This window comes from Mandrillus leucophaeus, unplaced genomic scaffold (genome assembly GCF_000951045.1).
Source record: "Mandrillus leucophaeus isolate KB7577 unplaced genomic scaffold, Mleu.le_1.0 Scaffold318, whole genome shotgun sequence".
Taxonomy (NCBI): domain Eukaryota; kingdom Metazoa; phylum Chordata; class Mammalia; order Primates; family Cercopithecidae; genus Mandrillus; species Mandrillus leucophaeus.
Genome location: NW_012103343.1, coordinates 2,070,921 through 2,090,428, shown reverse-complemented (window position 1 = coordinate 2,090,428; position 19,508 = coordinate 2,070,921). Strand labels below are relative to the sequence as shown.

At 40.3% G+C, this 19,508-nt stretch overlaps 1 protein-coding gene across 2 annotated transcripts in view; it reads left to right on the top strand.

The window, feature by feature from the left end:
• NEB (nebulin) overlaps window positions 1-19,508 on the top strand; it is a 223,643-nt gene that overhangs the window by 162,348 nt on the left and 41,787 nt on the right. For both annotated transcript variants that reach the window (XM_011987847.1, XM_011987846.1), the window contains exons 106-118: window positions 419-517; window positions 864-974; window positions 5,327-5,431; window positions 6,087-6,191; window positions 6,436-6,540; window positions 9,038-9,142; window positions 9,307-9,411; window positions 10,047-10,151; window positions 11,482-11,586; window positions 12,962-13,066; window positions 15,311-15,415; window positions 16,143-16,250; window positions 17,968-18,072. In XM_011987847.1, coding sequence (XP_011843237.1) covers window positions 419-517; window positions 864-974; window positions 5,327-5,431; window positions 6,087-6,191; window positions 6,436-6,540; window positions 9,038-9,142; window positions 9,307-9,411; window positions 10,047-10,151; window positions 11,482-11,586; window positions 12,962-13,066; window positions 15,311-15,415; window positions 16,143-16,250; window positions 17,968-18,072 — 1,368 coding nt within the window. The remainder of the gene's footprint in view (window positions 1-418; window positions 518-863; window positions 975-5,326; window positions 5,432-6,086; window positions 6,192-6,435; window positions 6,541-9,037; window positions 9,143-9,306; window positions 9,412-10,046; window positions 10,152-11,481; window positions 11,587-12,961; window positions 13,067-15,310; window positions 15,416-16,142; window positions 16,251-17,967; window positions 18,073-19,508) is intronic.

Here is a 19,508-nt window from a genome sequence, read left to right as displayed (position 1 = left end):
AGATGAACCAGCCAGGCATGGTGGCTCATGCGCGTAATCCCAGCACTTTGGGAGGCTGAGGTGGGCAGATCACCTGAGGTCAGGAGTTCAAGACCAGCCTGGCCAACATGGTGAAACCCCGTCTCTACTGCAAATACAAAAATTAGCTGGGCATGATGATGTACATCTGTAATCCCAGCTACTAGGGAGGCTGAGGCAAGAGAACTGCTTGAACCCGGGAGGCAGAGGTTGCAGTGAGCCAAGATCTTGGCATTGCACTCCAGCCTGTGCAACAAGAATGAAACTCTATCTCAAAAAAAAAAAAGTAGATGAACCAAAACGAAAGATATAGTAATGAAGAAGTGTTGCTACTCCATCTTTTGTGTTTCCTGATTTACATTTGCTTATGACCAGCTGTATTTCTGTGTTTGCCTCTCAGATTAAATACAAAGAGGACCTGCAGGTCCTGAAGGGATTTGGCTGCTTCCTATATGACACTCCTGACATGGTCCGCTCCCGGCACCTGCGGAAGCTCTGGGTGAGTGCACATCATCACAACGCATAATTATTCTTGCATAGCTGGATGCCCCCATCACCAGCCTCCAGGGCTAGGCAGAAGGGATCTTAGCCTGCAGCTACTTTTAAGGGGAAATTTACCATTAATTCACTTGAGCCAGTTATCACCTGCTTAATGTGATCTGTGCCTCCTGTGGAAGGTGTTGAGCTTCCTTAAATGACAATTGTTTTTGCTTCTGCCTGGGAAGACATCCAGGACACATGAAAGCCCTGCTCAGCTTACACATGCCAGCCATTTGAAAGACAACATGACATGAATCCCGTAAGTGATTAATCAACTTGTATTTCTCTCTTTTTTTTTTTTTAAGTCTAATTATCTGTACACTGATAAGGCAAGGAAGATGCGAGACAAATACAAAGTGGTGCTTGACACTCCAGAATACAGAAAAGTGCAAGAACTGAAGACACATCTGAGTGAGGTAAGGACCCTTTACTTGTCACTAAAGTCAACCAAATTGACCAGTACAAACTGAATTACTCCACAAGGTTCTTAGTTCCTCTAGTGATCGCTGTTCAGGCAACTGTGGCAGGTAAAATATTTCCCCTCTTCACTGTGGAATGGCTACTATGTCAAGCAAGTCAACCAGCTGCACTTTACCTCAGTTTACTTATTTTGCCCCCTTTTGGTAAGATAAGCATATTCATACTTGCTCTTCCTATGTCTAGGGCTGATGACGGTTTTTGCATGATTTTATAGATTAGAAAGACCTTCTTTTTTCTTTTCTTGTTTTTGAGATGGAGTTTCGCTTTTGTTGCCCAGGCTGAAGTGCAATGGCGTGATCTCAGCTCACTGCAACCTCCGTCTCCTAGGTTCATGCAGTTCTCCTGCCTCAGTCTCCAGAGTAGCTGGAATTACAGGCATGCACCACCACGCCTGACTAATTTTGTGCTTTTAGTAGAGATGGGGTTTCTTCATGTTGGCCAGGATTGTCTCGGACTCCCGGCCTCAGGTGATCCACCCGCCTTGGCCTTCTAAAGTGCTGGAATTACAGGCATGAACCACCACGCCTGGCCTAGAAAGGCCTTCTTACTTATTACTTTTGTTGTCTCTAAACTTAACTTATTTCAAAATTTTCTTTAATTCCTGCTATCAGGAGCCCTGAACATGGCAGTACCATGGGAGAAGTCTTCAATGGCTCCCTGCTCTGCTGCCCACTCAGTAAAAAACAGACTACTTAGTTTCATGTTCATTTGGCATTGAGGCTCCTGATATATTGCAGTTATTTGTGAATAGATCTGATTCTCTCACCTAGAGTGTTGGTTCCTTGATGATTGCACCCCATGTTATTTATGTGTGTCCCATAGTGCCCTGGCCATAACAGATGTGCATGTTTGCCAAAGGGCATTTCACAAGTGTAAATGGTTGCTCTTCTTATAGGTCAGTTGACCATTCTCATTCTACTGTCACTCTGGTATTGTAGCTCCATTCAACAGTTTGTGCATTCACCATTCTGTATTGTGGCTTCACCCAGCTGAGCATTGGCTTCCAGGCCATTTCATCCTTCTCAGTAGCTCTGATGGCTGCTGATTAGGAATCTTATGCTCTTAGCGATGCCCTGAAATACCAAATGTCACCCTCGGTGGAGGGGATATGCAGCTTCCTATACTCAGTGAGCCAGAGACAGAGGATGACTAACTCTTCAGCTTTTGCAAATGCAACATTGAGCCCATTTGCTTTCCTAAAAGCTTCACTGTGTTATTTCAGCCAGTGCTCGCACTCAGACTGGAATGCTGATGTTATTTTTATCCAAGTAAAGTTGTGCTTTTCCACTCTGGCTCAGTATGAGAATCACCTGTAAAATATTTAAAAACCACCCAGAGAGGGCCCTGACCCCTAGTTCCACAGCAGACTCTGATTCTCGGCATCTGTATACTTTTAGATGCTCTACAGAGATTCTATTTAATAATATGCAACCTGTGTTGAAAACCACTGCACCACATCTCTCCTATATGATTATGATTATGATTTATAATCATAATCATAATAAAATGGTAACTTACAGTGCTTCAGAGTAAAGATAACTCTGAAATACCTTTACTTTTTTTGGCTTTCTGGGTTCAGAATTATCTATAACTTTAGTTTCTCCTCTTCTCAATTCCCAGGGGGATTTTGTGCAAATTGCGCATCAGCACTGAGAAAGAAGAATGGATATTTTTCAGTAGAGCAGTTTGCACCACATTTGCCTCTCCATAAGAATGACCCAGACTTGATAAAATACTGATCCAAGCCACTCCCCTGAATTCAGAAGGGTTGGGAGAGAGCCTACGAATCCGTTTTTAATAAGAACCATGGTGGGAGTTAATATCAGGAAAGTTTAGAAAACACTGAGTTAGTAAAAAGTGTGATGGCCACAAGAAGTTACTGATTTTTGAGTTGTCTTTCAATTGTATAGATTGACATATACACATTTATAGTACTAGGAAGCAGGCATGTTGTCCCAAGAAGCATAAGCGATGCATACCTAAGTACAGGGGAAATAAAATATGCAGAGAAATGTATAATTCTAGAAATGGCATAGAAGCCAAGCACAGTGGTACATACCTATTGTCCTAGCTACTTGGGAGGCTGAGACCAGAGCTACAGTGCAGGAGTTTGAGGCCAGCCTGGGCAATATAGTGAGACCCTGTCTCTAAAAATAAATATATAAATAAAATTTAAAAATAAGAAAAAATGGCTTGGGAGAATTGGGTTTTAGTCCCAGATTTACTTCCAGTTAGCTATATGACCTTATGTAATTCACAACTTTAGCACCCTAATTTCCTAAACTGAAGAATTGGACTAAATGATTATTTGAGCTCATTTTAACCATAAAATTATATGAGTTGTTGATTTACTTTACTCAAAATTTAGCTTGTAAGAAACATTAAGTTTTCATTTAGTTTACCTCTGTCCTCTCAATAGTAACATGAAAAAAACAGCCCCAAACACACGAGTTACACTTTGTTTTAACTTGCAGTGGCATATAATTCAGATTTAAAGAAATTGATGTGTGTGTGTGTGTGTGTGTGTGTGTATTTCTTACATTTTATCTGTTTAACTGGTATTTATATCCATGATTAGAATTTATTTGGTTTCCATTTGTTCTTTCTCATTTGCCTCATTATATTAAATTCCTTCAACACTTATTAGGGAACTATTATTTTTTAGGCCCTTTGTCTGAGCTCTAGTTGATGAAAGGATCGTACCACTGAACTGCTGTGCCCTAGTCTTGGAGAAGAAACAGGCATCAGTGTGATAAATGGTCTTATATAGGAATAGTCAAGACAGCATGGACTCTTGGAGTTTTCCAGGCAAATTAGAGGGAGAAGAACATTCAAGGCAGGAAGGACAGTCTGTGAAAGCAGCCATACTGAGTTCTTGTAACTGGGAGTAGTTTACATAGCACATGGGGGGTGTGGCAGGACACTGGGAAATGAAGCTATTACAGAAATATGGGTTGAAGCCAGGTTATAAAGACTTGTAGGTGTTATGTAAATGCCCTTGGACCTTATGAAAAATCATTGAAGAATTATTTCTATGAAGAATAGATTTGAGCATTAAAAAAATATGTGTCTCAGACTTTTGAAAGATGGGTGAATCATGTGGAGTGGTCCAGTAGAGGAATTGAGCAGGTGGTCTCGACATGTAGAAAATAAGATGGAAGGCTGAACTAGAGCAGTAGTGTTGGCAAAGAATCAGATTTCAAAATATCTCCTCACAAAGTGAGGAGCCCAGGATTCATGACCATTTTGATGTAGGAATAAGGGAGGAGCCTAGGATGACTCCCCGCAGTTTCTGGCCTGAGTAACTGGGATATCAACGAGTCATTTAGCAAAACAGAGAAAACAGGAGAAGCAATTCGAGATAGAGATAGAGGCAATATAAAGAATTATACATTGAACATGGTAAATCACCCAAATCCAGAAAGTTGCAGAAAACTTGGGTCTGGAGCTCAGGAAAGACACTGGATATGTAGATTTGGAAGTCATCAATCTCAAAGTGATGTTTGAGATCACAGGTACAGATGAGATCACCCCAGGAGAATGTCTTGGGTGAAAGGGGCCAATCTTTCACCCCAGCTAACAGCAGCCTTTGCATGAGAGCAGAACCACAGAGGGAGGCTGATGAGGAGGCCTAAAAGACAGGAGGCCACCTAGGGAAGAATGGTGGAATGGAAGCCAGAGAAAAGAGTTTTCAGGAATGAAACACTGAGCAGCTTCAGTTGCTACAGAGAAGTGTTCATGGCAATCATGAAGTTCTTGGTAGTCTCAATGAGTGTGACTTCACTGGTGTGAGTAGGTGGGAGCCAAACTATGGTCTTGAGGAATTAATCAAAAGAGAGGCAAAGAAGAAACACAGGCAACTTGGCTGAGAAAAGAAGAATGAAGGCCATTGGCTAGAGGCTGGAAAAGGCTTAATTAATGACAGGAGGTCTTGAGTCTGTTTGCAGGTGAAGACAGGGTTGGGAAAACAAGAAGGATGGAAGATACAGAGGAGAAGGGGACAATTGCTGAAATAGTGTACTAGAAGGGACAACTGCAAGTGGGACCAAGAACACAGCAGGAGGCTTGAATTTTGGACAGGCTAGAGAATGTCTCTTGTTTTGACACAGGGGAAAAAAGAAAAGGAGGGTGCAGGAGGTAAATAAAAGGTTGGTTTATTGGGAAGAAACTGCAATAATTGCAGTGGGAGGGCTCCTACCTTTTCTATGTAAAAGCAGTGAAGGCATCTGCAGAGAACATAACATGCCCATGAAACAGAAATGATGGTGATGACTTGGTTTATGTCTAGCTGGTCTACAGAGCTGCAGGCAAGAAGCAGAAGTCAATCTTTACTTCAGTTCCTGATACTCCTGATCTTTTAAGAGCCAAGCGAGGGCAGAAGCTTCAGAGTCAGGTAAGCTCAGAGGTTCATAAACCTGCCACTCAGGCATCACAGGGGGTGATTATATGTGCCTGGCCTCACCTGGCCAGTGGCAGACTCACACACTTGGTTGTCCTGGCTGCAACCTCATGCCCACTAACACTGCACTTGAAGAAGCAGTTCTCTTTGGGGCCATGATCATTATAGTTGTGTTTTACTCAGGTAAGGGATGCCATATCTTCTTTCCTAAGTGTTATAAAACTTGTGAAGTCTGTGGACTCAAACTAATGAAAATCATTGCTTGATCATTCTGTAGAATCTTCCTGTTATCCACAGACAAACGAAGCTATATTTCATGCATTCAAGCAAAAATGAGGGGAAAATATGTTGAGGGGTCTATCAGAATCCTCTCACTCTTCTGTTAGCATTCTTTATCACATGGCTTTGCTTGGATCATGCTCAGCAGTAGGCATATTAGATAACTGGAGTATGTATATGTGTTTTCAAATATGAGACAGAGAGAAACAAATGAACAGAAGCACATATAACAAAAAAACAAGCAAGCAAACATCAGGACAGTAAGCAGATACCACCTTCCCGCTGAATGGTTAGAAATGAATGAAGTGGACTGAGTGCTAAATACTAAATGCTTTATCTCTATGACACCTCACTTTCTTCTCTTATTCAGTATCTGTATGTTGAACTTGCCACCAAAGAGAGACCCCATCATCACGCTGGAAACCAGACCACAGCCTTGAAGCACGCTAAAGACGTGAAGGACATGGTCAGCGAGGTAAGATAGGAATTCAGCACTGAGGCACTGGGTAAAAGGAAAAATACTTTGTTAAAACCTTCCCCTGCTACCTCTGATCAGAGAGTTCATTACTATAAATGGTGCTCAGCATCATCAAAACACAAAAGGCAGAGCTATTCTCTTAAAGTGTGTAACACATTGTGCCCCTCCACAAGACCTGTGGCTTGGTTGGGAATTGGGAAGATATTTAAACTTGTCTCTCTCTTCTGTATTTATTTCTCAGAAAAAGTACAAGATTCAATATGAAAAGATGAAGGACAAGTACACTCCAGTTCCAGATACGCCAATCCTCATCAGAGCCAAGAGGGCTTACTGGAATGCCAGTGATGTATGCATCCTTTCCTTTTTTCTTCTGTTGTGATAAGGAGAGCTGAGGTTGAAGTACCTAAGAAACATAACATATTTCAGCCATATCCATAGTTCTAAGTCATGGCCCAGGAAAAAAACACACTTTTTTTTAAGGAGGGAAAAAAAAAATGGCCCAAAGAATACCAGTCAGGCAAAATAGCTGAGAGATACCAGAAGCCTCTTCTTCTCAATTCTCTCCTGAGTAAAAATATGACCCTTTCTTGTAATTCTTCAGTAGCATTTTCTGGGGATACTTGAGAGTTAATTTACTTATCCATAAAATTATGGTCTTGGAGTCAGGCAGACATGGATTCAAATCCTGATGCTATTACTTGCCTGCTGTACGATTCTATATCATTTGTCTAATTTTTCCGAGTCTCTTTTCATATATGTGGAATGACAATGAAAATTGTGATAATTAAGTAAAACCAAACAAGATAATGTATATGTGTCTAGCATGCTGCTGGGCTCCTAGTTGACACTCAGAAAATGTTTGTTCCCTTTCTTCTCTTAATTGCATATAGATCATGTGAATGATACATGACACAGTGGTTAAAATTAGGGAGGACAGATGTTCATTTTCCATATCACACAATTGAGGGCAAGGCTGCCTTTTAATGGTAATAATCAGTTAATGAAGATGTGAAATAGTGACTCCAAGGTAAATAGCCAGTCCTTACAGGTTTTGTGTCTCAGGGCCCAACCAGGAATTCACTGTACCCATTACCAGAGGCACACTCCAGAGGACTAGACATGTTGGGACTTAAACTAAGCCAAAAATCAAGCCAACTTCATAACCCCCTCAACTTAGCAACATAACTCTAGGATTTCAAGGCATCTTAAGGTAATTGCAGTACGCCCTAAGCAGAAAAGAGAAGGTACAGCAAATGTGAACAATATCTCAGTTCCATAATTTGGTTAGGAATTTTTATTTGGAGCAGAGAAGAGCCTACTAGTTAGAAAAAGGCAATGCCAGTTAGTGATTAAAATATAAGCTGGGGCCGGGCACGGTGGCTCACGTCTGTAATCCCAGCACTTTGGGAGGCTGAGGTGGGCGGATCACGAGGTCAGGAGATCGAGACCATCCTGGCTAACGCGGTGAAACCCCGTCTCTACTAAAAATACAAATAATTAGCCAGGCATGGTGGAGGGTGCCTGTAGTCCCAGCTACTCGGGAGGCTGAGGTAGGAGAATGGCATGAACCCAGGAGGCAGAGCTTGCAGTGAGCCGAGATTGGGCCACTGCACTCCAGCCTGGGCGACAGACCAAGACTCCATCTCAAAAAAAAAAAAAAAAAAGTGTGTGTGTATATATATGTATGTGTGTGTGTATATATATGTGTATACACACACACACACACACACACATATACATACATACATACTGGGAAAAAATCATATACTCCCCTCAAAATCTACCTTCTAGGATATTTTTAGTTTTCTTGTGACATCCTCCATCATTATCACTTCAAAGTTACTGTTGAATATTTATTTGAACCAAGCTGAATTAATATCTTACAGCAGTGACCACACATGGAAATTGGCCCTGGGATTCATCATGCCCCACTGGACAGTGCCATCCCTAGGGCTGTATCAGTAGAAATTCTGATAACTCTGATCTTTACAATAGTCTAATGTAACAAGGGTAGTATCTGGCATTTAATTCAGTGAATTAACCGTGGCTAGCCCCACAAGTAGATTTAAGCAATCTTATGATCCATCTAAAAAACAAAATTACAAAGTCAAAGAAAAGACACCTTTCATTGTGTGTTTGCTCAGCTACCCATAAAGAAAAGAACTGTTTGACGTTGAAAATAGGTTGTGCAGAGAAGCACCCATCTTGTGTAGATTAGATGAATCTTCTATGATGTTCTCAGTTTAGAATCAGAGCTGTTTTCTCTAGAAATATCACAAAGATAAAGATTATAATGAAATAAAGTTTTAAGACTGCTTAGTGGAGAAGGCATTTTAATACCAGGAGTTAGAAGCTAGACCTTTTTCCCTTTTCCAGGTACATTAGCATATCTTGGACTCAACAATATTATGTTTGTTTGGGTTTTTTTTCTCCCTCTCAAATGAGCTTTTGGTTTATGTTTTACATTTTAAAAAACCTTTTATTTTAAGAAGTCTTAGATTAACCAAAAAGTGGCAAAGATAGTACAGAGTTCTCACATGCCCCACATCCAGGGGAACACCCCTATTCTCCTGTTGCCAACACCTGTATCACCGTCGTAGATTTGCCATGACCAATGAACCAAGATTGATACTTTATGATCAGTTAAATTCCATAGTTGCTTTGGATTTCATCAGTTTTCCCTAATGTTCTTTTTCTCTTCCAGGGTCTGAAAAAAGCTTTTAAATTTTTCCTAAATGTATTCATGGGAAAACCAAAGAGAGAAGACAAGAGAGTTCAAGCGTAAAAGAGCTCAGTTATTTAACTTGGTAGTTTTTTGTAATTCATGTGCTTTTTCTTTCTAGCTACGCTACAAAGAAACATTTCAAAAGACCAAAGGAAAATACCACACAGTGAAAGATGCCCTAGACATTGTCTATCATCGCAAAGTCACAGATGACATCAGTAAAGTATGTCCCTAAATATTTCTACTTGTGTTGGGCTCTATAACTCACCATATAGATACATATATTTTTTAGCAATCTCCCTCTTCTAAAGTTCTCCAGAGAGAAGAAGCCATATTTACATTAACTTTGGGTAAGACTTACAGCTGTCTTTGTGTTTTTCATAACAGATAAAATACAAGGAGAACTACATGAGCCAGCTGGGTATCTGGAGGTCCATTCCTGATCGTCCGGAGCATTTCCACCACCGAGCAGTCACTGACGCAGTCAGTGATGTGAGTGTTGACATCTTCTGTTTTCACATATAAATTCATATTCCCATTTAAGCTCTGAAATCAAACACTTCATAAAAACTGAAGAAACACTTGGCTAGATTTTAGATTTTGTGTGTGGATGTTTAAATCATAAAACTCAATTGCTAAGTGAGTGAATTTCAACTTGGGAGAAGGAAATGTATATTCAAATTTATAAACCTATTTTTCTCCTAAACGTATGATACCATATTATAGTACTGGAAGTGATATATATCATCTAGGAAATAGCCTATTTTTGATCCATTGAAGTGACAACTTCATGAAGCAATTAAGACACATAACAGTGCTCACTTAGAAAGTTCAACTCTGTGTATGAAAATATAGCTGCCAAGTTAAAGATATACTCTCTAGGAAAGTATGCCTGTTAAATTTGAATTGCTTTAATTAGTATTAAAAATGGAAAACTTCCATATGTTATAGAACAATATACCAGCGGTCAGTATTACTGGAAACTTCTTTTAAATAATTGTTTTAATACTTTATTATTTCATATACCTCAAGGGGTGGGGCTTCTGTTTGTTCCTCTTGTATAGATACTAACTTACTGCTGTTTGGAGATGGCTTCTTAGAACTCTTTGATGTTCTTCTTCTCCCAGGTAAAATATAAGGAAGACTTGACTTGGCTTAAAGGCATTGGTTGCTATGCTTATGATACCCCTGATTTCACTCTGGCTGAAAAGAACAAGACTCTCTACAGCAAGGTATATATATTCAAGGAGAATTGGCCACATCCATTTGACACATACCTGTACCCACAGAGAGAATTAGCACTGAGGAGATCGTCCTTCACGTTTCCATCCGTATCATGGCTTCTAGACCTTATAGTTTGAGTACATGCTGAATTGTTCACTCCTAGGAAACTCTTGGGTATTAACCTCATTGACTGAAGGCATTTATTTGAATTTGATGAAAAGTCATCTGAGTTCAGCCCCTCATGATTCTTCTAGAACTCTCTCCTTATTAATATGTCTCTGGGTAGTTTCTCCTATTAAAGCTGATATGATAGCCAATATAAAATGGGGTTATCTTAATCCACAAATAATGTATGATGTGAGGCAAACCATCTAGTTTTTATGGCCTCATTTTCCTATTTACAAAATAAAGCAATTCAATTCACTTGCATTTGAGTTGTACGAGATGATCCAGTAAACTTTTTCCTGAAAAATGCCAGGTAGTAAATAAAACGTCTAAGAAGATGTTGTGGGCCAAATTCATTCTAGGGCACATTCTTCTTTGTTTGTTACAACACCGTGGAATGGTGAAACCCATTCTAATTCATGAAGCTGTTTAAAAACAGGTGGCATGTTTAAAAACAGGGTCATACCCCACACCTGCTCTTAGAAGATTATGTTTATCTGATTAATTGCTGGAAAACTATCTTCAAATTAATGTACTAAAAACCTTCAAGTGCACATGAAAATACTTTCAAAGTTAAATAATAATTATAATATTTAGATTTTTGCCCAGTATGGAAAATAAGTCTATTCAGTATTCATTCAATGGAAGCGTTTTCTAGTGTCCACTTTTGGGCCAGTTTTCAAGACATCTAGGCAGTTCTACCCTTCATTGCCTTGGAGGCAGAATAAACAATCAGTAAATATGTGTTAGCTTGGCTGGGTTCTGTGGCTCACGCATGTAATCCTAGCACTTTGGGAAGCCAAGGCAGGTGGATAGCCTGAGCCCAGGAGTTCGAGACCAGCCTGGGCAACATGACAAAACCCCATTGCTACAAAATATACATAAATTAACCAGGCGTAGTGGTGTACCACCTGTAGTCCCACCTACTTGGGAGGCTGAGATGGGAACATCGATTGAGCCTGGGAGGCGAAGGTTGCAATGAGCTATGACTATGCCCTGCACTCCAGCCTGGGCAAAAGAGTGAAACCCTGTCTCAAAACAAACCAACAAACGAATATATGTTAGCTCTGAATATGAATTAATTATCACAATTATATGATATGATAAACAGCATGTCTCATTCTTAAGATAATCATAGCCTGCTGTCAAGTAACTATGTTCTGTTTTTTCTAGTATAAGTATAAAGAAGTATTTGAAAGGACGAAGTCAGACTTCAAGTATGTTGCCGACTGTCCAATCAATAGGCATTTCAAGTATGCAACTCAATTGATGAATGAGGTATGTATGAATAAACTGCTCCAATTAAGCCTATTCAATTCCCTAAAGGAAGTCTTAGAGTTTTTTTTTAATTAAAGCCCAATACACAGAATGACAGGAAAGCCATCCTAAGTTTTCATTTTAACTAAAGATTTGGAAAGGACTCTATAATGTCACCATCCAGCAAGCTCTGCCAAACTATAAATAAAAACAAGTGAAGGGACCGTTCAGTGGTGGGAGAGTCCTGCGAACATCAGCACCTCTGCACAAATGCAGGGCAGCACAGCCCGCGGGTGACAATACCAGGGAGGTAAAGGATTTTCTGGACTGTCGGCGGAACTCCCTTATACAGAATATTGTGTAGATTTGGGAGACGCAGAAGTTCAAGGTTAATTTAGTATCCTCTACTAAGGCACCAACATGTCAGTGGTTAGAAGAGCTATGCTAAAGGAATAGTTGTGATTCATGCTTCAAAGATATTGCCATTGTTACTCCCACATATATTGGTGCACAGAAGTATCCATTTGCACCCCAATTTTTTCTTTCTATTTTATCCAGCCTTTCCTGTAACCATCTTTTTGATAATTTAAATTTAGCTCAAGGTGGCTAAAATAAACAAGCTGTGAATTTTTTTAGTTTGGATGGTTTTATAACATTGGGATGGCTTTGTAGTTAAAGTTGTATTTAATTTCCTATTTTCAGATTTTTCACAGGTTTCCATAAGTTCAAAAATTACATGAGAAAATTAGTACAATGTATCTAAAAATGAAAATGTAGCCAATGGTCTATTTATTTAAATGTATGACTTTTTTGTTGTTTGTTGTCTTTACATTTGATTGTTCACTTTCAGTAGATTTCCGGACTGGACAACCCTGAAGAATTACTGCCAGTAGCTTCCTATGAATATAATCTTGATATATTTTGTTTCTGTTTTTCTATTTCATGAAGAATTTCCAGGTCTCCTTTATAATCCAATACATTAATAGCATTAGAAGACTATTACAAATTTCCCATGGATGTTTTAGCATCAGTTATGCTTTGAGATTCTCACAGCCTTAGATAGTAAACCTGTAGCTTATCAGTACCATATTTTAAATATACTGTTAAATGCCATAAAACCTAACGCTGCTAATGGCATCATATATAAAGACAGAAAAAGGGCACAAGGAACTCTAATTTCAGTGTCATAAATGTAACCTATCCCACACTCCAGCCTTCTTCAGGTAATCTTCCTCCACTTGACTCTCTTTGCTTCCCTGTTTTTATTGACCTGGGTATGTTGGGAGCCCGCCACTAGAGATGACATGTTCTGGCCCTCTGCAGTGTTTACCTTGAGACATTTCTGTGTAGCCTTGAAGTTGTACTCTTGCTATAATATGCTATGATGTTTGAGCAGAAAAAATACAGAGCTGATTATGAGCAGCGGAAAGATAAATACCACCTGGTAGTGGATGAGCCTAGACATCTGCTGGCTAAGACCGCAGGCGACCAGATCAGTCAGGTACTGTGATGGGGCTGGCCGGTGGCCCAGGCAGGACTGTGCTCCTGGTTTCTCATGAGATGTCGTCCCGTCTGCTGCAAGGATGTCATAGGTTCTGCCTATGATATTGGGCTGTTCTGTTTCAAAGTATCTGTCTAGCCACCCAAAGAGCCTATCAGCTATTTGAGTGCGCCAGTCCATGCTCTGTGTTCTCACTTGTGCTGTGGTGAAGATGAAAGGAAAAGCTGGGTCCTCCCATCCTTTACTCTTCTAGAGAACCTGTTTGAAAACTGCAACTGTAAATTGCAGATTGAGTTGCAAAAGCAAAAAACAAGTGAACAAACAACAGCAACAACAAAAAAACAAAAATTAATGGAAGGAAAGAAGACATAACTCCTTACTATGTATCTTTCTATTCCAAACATGTTGTCTTTTCTATAAAGCTATTTTGGTGGTAACATAAGTGAAACTAGCTGTATCATACCCTATTCACAAGGACTATGAATGGTCAACCACAAGCATTGCAGTCATTCTGCTTGGCATGATGACATATTTGATGTCTTCACCCACACATATGTGAGTACATAAAGTGTGTATGCCTACATCTCTTCACTCAGAGGTGACTGGGATATAGAGCCGTGTTCTTTTCTGTCTTCATAAGTCTCTTTTGTGCTTCACTGCTCTTTGCATGGACAGAGAAAATATAAATCTAGTGCCAAGATGTTTCTGCAACATGGATGTAATGAAATTCTGCGTCCAGATATGTTGACTGCTCTCTACAATTCACATATGTGGAGCCAGGTAATGTCTGATGGGATGTGAAGAAGGAGGTTTAGAAGTCTTGGATGCATTCCCTTGTATGCTTTCATTGATTTCCTCTCCCACTCCCTGCCCATGCTGGCTTCACATGGTAAAGCTACGTAAATATTCATTCCTTGTAAATGACCTCTGAATGTGGCCAAAGGTGATGGGACAGTGGTCATCTGTACATCATTTGACACTTTCAGAACTCTTAATAAAATTAACTGATTCTTTCAAGTGTTATTTCCAAATTGGTATAACATTAATTTATACTTTTCGGTATTTGCCTCAAAGAAATAGATTCCTCAGAGATTGAAGATAGTAAGTAGATTAAACAGCATGTAAAAGGTCTGAATATTTAATGTTTTCATCTAATGTGTCCCTTGTTCAATTATCACTACAACTGTTGCGGGGAGATGAGGATTACCGTGCAGCTCTATGAATATTGTATATGTTCATGGCGCCTCTTGACTTTGATGCTGAATTGCTAGGTTATTTCCAGCACATCTGATCCCACACACACTGGTTAACAGTGTCTCTGATAATAATGCCTTTTTAGGAGGCCAACTGAAGCATGCACTTTCCAGCACATGCTGAAAGGTAAATTTGATGCAGCAATAAACTGATAATTGGTAACTACCAGAATGTTAGTAAAATACCATTTTTCCCAGACATAAAAAAAGTTAATTGAGCTTTTCTATTAGCAACTTGTTTTGTCATTTTAGTTTACCATGAAATCAATATGTGAAATGAGGAGGTTAAGCTATCCCTGTAAATATCCTGTTTGCCTGAACTTCCTCCTTTGTCCTTATATGATCCTCAAATAGTTGTGCATGAAATTTTATGGTGCTCTCTGTATCTGTCCTGCTTAAAACAGCTTCTGTGCATGAAAATAATTATGACTTGAAAATTGCAAAAACAAATGAATTTTTTAGAATGATAAATACTTCAAGCCATATATACTCATTCTTTATTTTACATCCCTGTTTCATCTTTGATATGGAAAAATGCCTTTGGAGATTGTACATGTTCAATACAATATATTGTGAGTAAAACAATATTTATCAGACTCCAGAGAACAGGTTCTAGTCCTGCTCTGAGATTCGGTCTAAATGTGCCCTTGGGTCAGTCTTGGAACCTCTGGGGGCCTCCGAGTACATGTGTATAAAACATATTGGAACTTAGGAGGCTGAGGCAGGAGAATTGCTTGAACCCGGGAGGTGGAGGTTGCAGCGAGCCGAGATCGCACCACTGCACTCCAGCCTGGGTGACAGAGCAAGACTCTACTCGGAGAAAAAAAAAAAAAAAGGAAATTAGTAGTAGTACTATCTGCTCACTCCATTACACTTTTGCTATCAGACACAAATTTATAGTAAACATTTCCAGTTAGGAATTAAAGAGAAAGCTAGATACCATCTCCTACTCTGGTGTTTCAAGAGCTAACTCTTCTCTTCCACAATTTAGATCAAATACAGGAAAAACTATGAAAAATCAAAGGACAAATTTACCTCAATTGTGGATACTCCAGAACACCTGCGTACTACAAAAGTCAACAAACAAATCAGCGATGTAAGTGCAAGTGACACTGAATACCTTCTCAAACTCAGGGGGCATCTGCAGACACTAAGGGGCATTTTAAATTGTCACAAAGTCTGGGATACTCTCCATTTAGTGGGAGGATAGTGCTGGGATAGTCTGGGATAGTCTGGGATGGTCTGCAATTTAGTGGGAGGGAGGCAGTGGTGTGAGATGCCCTGTTATGCACAGGATTCTCCTCCCCACTAAAGAATTTTTGTGCCCAGGCACGGTGGCTCATGCCTGTAATCCCAGCACTCTGGGAAGCTGAGGCAGGTGGATCACTTGAGGCCAGGAGTTTGAGACCAGCCTGGCCAATATGGCCAAACCCCATCTCTACTAAAAATATAAAAATTAGCCAGATGTGGTGGTGCACGCCTGTGGTCCCAGCTACTCAGGAGGCTGAGGCGTGATAATTGCTTGAGCCCGGGAGATGGAGGTTGCAATAAGCCAAGATCACGCCACTGCACTCCAGCCTGGGTGGCAGAGTAAGACTCTGTCTCAAAAAAAAAAAAAAAAAAAAAAAGGCATTGTTGTGACCAAACTGGCAGACATAACAGCTGGAAACAATGAGGTCTTAGCAGAGAGCAGGAAAGTACCTGTCAAATTCACAGAATTCTCTTTCCTTTATAACCACTCAGAAAAACACTTTGCATTTATATTTTGATATTATACATTGAGAACCATGACATGATTCTTTCTGCTTTTTGATCTCTTTCAGATCCTTTATAAATTGGAATACAACAAGGCCAAACCCAGAGGCTACACCACAATCCACGACACGCCCATGTTGCTGCATGTCCGCAAAGTTAAAGATGAAGTCAGTGATGTAAGTACTAGAATGGCTTAGCAGTCCCTCTCATCTTGGCCTCCTTCTAATGTGATGTAACAAACCCTGGTTTACATACAGTGATACATTACATAGATAACCCAGTTATCTATTTCTGTGTAACAACCACCCTAAAACTTAGTGGCTTAAAATAACAGTCATCTCTTTTGCTCATGATTCCGTAAGTTGACTGGACACAGTTGAGTAGCCCTATTCCCCATGTTGCTGGCAGACACCTGGGGCTCAGTCAAGCCAGGACATCCAGGTGGCTCACCCCCATGGCTGGCCATTGGTGATGGCTGTGGGCTGGGAGCTGGGCTATTGTGTAGATGAGACAGGAACTCCTTCATGTGACCTCTCCACATGCCTTGGACTTCTCCCCAGATGGCTCTCCACTTGGCTTAAACATATCCTGAGGTACTGATTTTTTAAAAATGAATTTCCATGACTTTCTCCTAAAGATACTGATTAGTAAACTGGTAAAGAAGGTCTATGGTGAAGCCAGGAAAATTCTGATTCCTATGATCACGTTAGTAAACCCCACTACGGCTCCCTTGGAACAGTTTACTTTGGTCTTAATCACATTAAAACCTAGGATCCTTCCCCAACGATTAATGAGAAAGCCCAGATTGAGGCCCTGGGCCCTGAAATTTAAGAAGAGCAAAAGTGGATGAAGCTGTAAGTCCCAGGCCCAGGATGGAAAAACTGCCTGTTGGGCCTGCAGAGGCTACGCCTTCCCCATGCCTCTCCCTTCTATCCAAACCCACATATACCAAAACTTGCTAGGTATGTCTCTAGCAATGACAATATATGGTTCCATATATTTTTAAAAGGTAGAATGATTGCTGTATCCATCAGTTCATTCATTTATCAAATATTTAGTGTCTATGTCCCTGACACTAGGAATGAGATGATGGATGACAAACAGTCTTTGCCCTTAAGGAGTTCTTTTTAATGGAAAGAATAGGCAGATTAAAAACAAAATTATAACATGACATGATAATAGCTAGAACTGCAGGAGCATAGAAGGACAGCAAGACTAATTCTGTCTGGGTGAGCTGGTGGGGAAAGGCTTCTCTTCCATCAGCAGTTATCAAGATGTTCTGAACACAGGATTTACTGATTTGGGGAAAGGAAAACCTGAATGAATAGCTGTCCAACCGGTCCTTTCAGCCCAAGCACAGAAACATGAATTATATGGCAGGCTGGGCACGGTGGCTCGCACATGTAATCCCAGCACTTTGAAAGGCTGAGGTGGGCGGATCACCCGAGGTCAGGAGTTCAAGACCAGCCTGGCCAACATGGGGAAACCCCATCTCTACTAAAATGCAAAATTAGCTGGGCGAGGTGGCACATGCCTGTGGTCCTAGCTACTCAGGAGGCTGAGGCAGGAATATTGCTTGAAACTGGGAGGCAGAGGTTGCAGAGATCGCACCATTGTACTCCAGCCTGGACGACAGAGAGAGAGACTGTTAAAAAAAAAAAAAAAAAAAAAAATTATATGGCGACACTGATGACCACAGTCAGTGTGCCCTCATTTGAGATAGGAAGGTGCATCTCTGCATGGCTGTATCCTTGCTCCTCAGCAGATTTTTAAAATTCCATCTTAAGGAGCACTATGTACTATAGTCATGCATGGATTTAATTTCTTGTTTTTTAAGATGCTCAGTATGCTGCTATAAAAAAATTAATCTTGTCACTGTGTTTCCTCCCACAGCTGAAATACAAAGAAGTATACCAAAGAAATAAATCCAACTGCACCATTGAGCCAGATGCTGTTCATATCAAAGCAGCCAAGGACGCCTACAAAGTCAACACCAATGTAAGTTCCAGAAACTTCCCCAAGCATGGTGGGGGATTTGCCAGCTTCTGTAGGACACATGGCCTCTTTTTACATCTCTTCAGGCAGTTGAGCTCTAGTGATTGATTGCAAAGCAAGAGTCAGGCCCCAGGAGCATGAACAATGATGCTAAAATATAAATGCTGCATTGGTCCTCACAAAGGAGCATGGGGAAGAGCAAGAGAGGCCTCATCCCATGCCATGGATGCTGCACCCACTCCGTTCTTGTGGTGGGTGGCTGAGAAATGGGACATTTAATTCTGAAACATAGGTTGCATTTTTGGAAAGTGCCTGAACAGTTTTCATTCTCTTCCCCTGTGCTCTCCTCCTGCCTCAAACTCTACAGTCTGCTTCTTCTGATGAAAAAACATTGAGCCATTTGGTGCCATCAGGCATTGGCCTAGACCTTCTTCCTGCTCAGATGTTCCCTGCATTGACTCTCTTCTTGGGTGCGGCATCTTAAGGCCTCAACTACAGAAATAATTTTGTGCATTTAGATGAGCACTGACTTCTTAAAAATATATTAAATGGTTATACAATGAAACCATTAAAACCCAATTAGTACCCACTAGTGCCAGAGGGGACATATATTTATGAGGGCTAGCAAACTGTAATGCCTGTAGGAGCTGGCAAAGAGCTTGTAGGTATCCTGAGGATGGATTGAGGGTAGAGGGATAGAAGGATAGATGTGAGATAAAGCAAATGCAGTAAAATGTACCTTGCAAAATCCAGGTTGTATGGGTATTCTCTGTAATATTCTTGCAACTTTTTTGTATATTTGAAATTTTTCCAAATAAAATGAGGGGAAAAAAAACCTTATCAAATAGTATACATAAAAGCATGTGCATTATATTGTGCATAAATTATACCTCAATTTTAAAAAGAGAGAATGAGGAAAGAAATGTGCCTAATAGTGCAGGCGTCTCCCATAGACACTCAAATTAAATTACATACACTTCTGTAGCTGAGATTTGGCCCAATGCAGCCAGTTCCCAGCCCTGAAGAGTCTAGGAAGCGTGCAAGCACCTCTGAGGCCAGAGTACCTGGGTTTAAATTCCAGCTCCACCAATTGCTAATAGTCCCACCTTGGAAAGTTTACTTAACCTTTCCATCCGGTTCTTCAGCTGTCTATTTCATGCAGTTGTTATGAAGATTTGGTGAATTAATTTTATACAATTTTATAAGTCATTTAATTAGTTCTGTAATTTGTAAAGAACTTAGAAAAGTGCCTGGCACACAATAAATATCTAGTGTTTGATAATTTTTGTTAAAAATTAAAACTGAATTTAGTTAGAAATTAAAAGTACTCGATTCTGAAGATGATTGGGCTGGACTGGCAGAGCTAGAGAGACTAAAGAATCCTTTCACCTGGAGGCCTTTAAAAATTTTAGCCTCTATTTCGGGACCACAAGCTCCCA